The sequence below is a fragment of the Triticum aestivum genome, chromosome 7B (genome assembly GCF_018294505.1).
Source record: "Triticum aestivum cultivar Chinese Spring chromosome 7B, IWGSC CS RefSeq v2.1, whole genome shotgun sequence".
NCBI lineage: Eukaryota > Viridiplantae > Streptophyta > Magnoliopsida > Poales > Poaceae > Triticum > Triticum aestivum.
In genome coordinates this window covers 87,343,289-87,346,108 of record NC_057813.1, presented here as the reverse complement: position 1 = coordinate 87,346,108, position 2,820 = coordinate 87,343,289, and the positions used below count along the sequence as shown (strand labels likewise).

General features: G+C 57.8%; 1 protein-coding gene across 1 annotated transcript; it reads right to left on the bottom strand.

Moving 5' to 3' along the window:
• Positions 1-951: 951 nt before the first annotated feature.
• On the bottom strand, positions 952-2,460 carry LOC123156434 (UDP-glycosyltransferase 73C12-like). Its single transcript, XM_044574566.1, has one exon. The coding sequence runs from the start codon at positions 2,383-2,385 to the stop codon at positions 952-954; it is 1,434 nt and encodes a 477-aa protein (XP_044430501.1). The 5' UTR covers positions 2,386-2,460.
• Positions 2,461-2,820: the final 360 nt, after the last annotated feature.

The window sequence follows — 2,820 nt, the reverse complement described above, 5'->3', positions numbered from 1 at the left end:
CCTCCTTCTTGAAGGTGCCGGCTTGGGCAAGGTGGGAGAGTGTAGGGCTGCTGAGCGATGGTGGTTGGGTTTGCTGCTTCATCGGCGAGGGATTTGGGGCGTGGTTCTGTGTTTGTAAATTAGTTTAGGTCCACATTCCTTTTGAATTGTTCTTTGGCCAATCTGTGCTTGCTTGCTCGACGTCTTTGCCTTGGGTAGGGAGGGGATAGGGGTCCTCTCTTTTGTTGGTAGTAGCAAGATGTGGTAGCAAGGACACAGAGCTGATTCCGTGGGCTAATCTGATTCGAGTTATGGATGCTCCATATTTTCTCTCTGTTTGTTTGTTTGTTTGTTTGTTTGTTCAGTGACTGCTCCCTTGTGTAGTTTTTCCTCTTCGTGCTTGTAACAGTGAGTCACTGTGTGGACTTTCGTCTGGTATCATTCGTGCAACGGCGTGTCGAGTTGAGTTCTCCCTTCGTGCCCAGAACCATGTCGAGCATTTCCATCTTTCGGCGGTCCGGCGCCTTTCGGGTCAATGCGAGTGGCAGGGCTCCCCTCCGGATTTGGAGAAGAGCAACATGATTACGATGTTCACCTTCCAGAGTAGATGAGGGCACGGTTCATCGATGCTATGCATTGGCTCAGCCCGAAGTTCCTCTATGTTTGCTCTACTGGGTTAAGCTCACTAGGAAGACTCCGTCGACTACAAACTAGTGCTTATTTTGATTACTTCTATAGGGTGTGTAGTCTTTGGTGCTTGTAAGCTGCTTCGGCAACGCCGTGCATCTCATGTTTGTTTTTCTTTTCTATTCCTAGTTGGTTGTAATGGCGGCTTTGTGTAATTCCTGACTGGTTGATGACTTTGTTAATTCAAAGCCTGACTTTTCTTGAGTCTTCCTTCTTAAAAAAAAAGAAACTGAACACTCGGCGCTCTATGGCGCACTGCTCTGTAAGACTCTGGCGAAATTCATTTTACGCATCCTTCTGCACGGCCATGCAACCTCCCGCGTCCACCTCGAAATGCTTGATCAGATCCAGCAGGTTGCCAAGCGATGACCCGCCCTTCTGCACGGCCGTCCTTGCCTTCTCCGAGAGAGCCAATGCTTTCCTCCTTCTCTCCTTTCCCTCTTCTCCCCCGTCCATGATGCTCCTGACGGCGGCCTCCACCACCTCTCTGCCCACCACTATCTCCTTCTTCGACACCCACATCAATGGCTCCTTGATCCCGACGCTCACGCCAATTCCGAGCACCTCCACGGCTAGCTTCTCGTTCAAGAATTGGTCCGAGAAGTGCGGCCATGTCACCACCGGCAGCCCCGCCGCGATTGCCTCTAGCGTCGAGTTCCACCCGCAGTGCGTCACGAAGCCGCCCACGGCTGCGTGGTTCAGGATAAGCACCTGCGGCGACCACCCTCTGACCAGCATCCCGCGCCCGGTGACGCGCTCCTCGAGGTCCTGCAGGAACTCATGCACATCCTCGCCGTACTGGTCGGGGTTCTTCAGAACCCAGACGAACGGGTGCCCCGATCCCTCGAGCCCGAGCCCAAGCTCGATGACCTGCTTCGGGTCAGCGTGCACGATGCTCCCGAAGCTGACGTACAAGACGGTATTGGGCTCCTTGCCTTCAAGCCACCGGAGACACTCGTCGGCGTCAATGGCTGTGGTGGTGTTCCCTCTCTTTGCCAGCGTCGCGGCGTGCTGATGGTACAGCGACACCGGCCCGATGGTCCACACCTTCATTTTCCTGGCGGCCGCGTACCCAGCGACGTACTCCGGCTCCATCTCAAGGAAAGAGTTCACGACGGCGCCATCGGCCTCGCCTTGCACCAGCTCGATTTCGTCAGCTAGCTTCTCGAACCCGGGCGCCCGAAAGAACCCGGGGGCTTGCGCCCTGGTCACCTCGATTCTCTTCTCCAGGCCCGGCACGACCACCGGCTCGTTGTCGTCGGCCACGGCGTCGTAGGAGTTGTACCTCTCGACGTTGTGCTGGCATAGGAGGCAGAAGGTGCACATGCTGAAGAAGCTGAGCCGCGGGACCTTGAGATTGGCCGCAACCTGCACGGTCCACGGGTGGCAGAAGTCGGAGATGATGCACGTCGGGTACGGCGGGTGCGCGCGGAGGTGGCGCTCGAGCGGCTCGGCGAGGAGCGTGAGGGCGCGGAAGTAGTTCGGTGCGAGGCCAAACGGGATCTTGTCGACGTCGTCGGCTTCCTCGGGCAGGCCCTCGGCGGCGCAGTCGAGCGGGAGCTCCACGAGCCGGATGGGCAGGCCGGACCGCCGCGCGAGGTCGACCGTCGGGCGGATGCGCGCGGCGTTGGACGGCGTGGCGACAACGCTGGCGAGCGCGCCGTGGGTGGCCAGCAGCAGCGCGGTGTCCACCGCCGGGATCACGTGGCCCTGGTACATGAGCGGGACGAGCACGAAGTGCGCCTTAACGGCGCTCCCGACGTCGTCAGCGCCGGCCCCGGTGGCGTTTCCCCGGCCGTTTGGTGCTCCTTGGCAAGCCATCCCCTGCTGCCCTGCCCGTACTGGTAGGAGAGATGGTTCGATACTGATACGTTTGGCGATGCCTGGGGCTGTCGCTAGTTCTGTTAGCCCCATGTCTTAAAAAGAAGGCCGAGTTTTGAATGCGACGAACGCCACCAGCCATCCTGGCCAGCGCCGGCATGGTCGAGATGGCGAGGTGACGAGATTTACGAGGTCACTACAAGATTTTCAGTTGTACCACTATAGTGTTTGTCCGCTATTATGTTGATGATGACTGATGCGTGAATATGAGGGCGACGAATGCTAGCTTGCCGAGGCTTAGCTAGCACAGATGATACCGATCGAGGACAAACC

What these genes read in the sequence shown, in the direction of transcription:
- LOC123156434 (XM_044574566.1), bottom strand. Translation starts at nt 2,385, where the DNA reads ATGTACCAGGGCCACGTGATCCCGGCGGTGGACACCGCGCTGCTGCTG.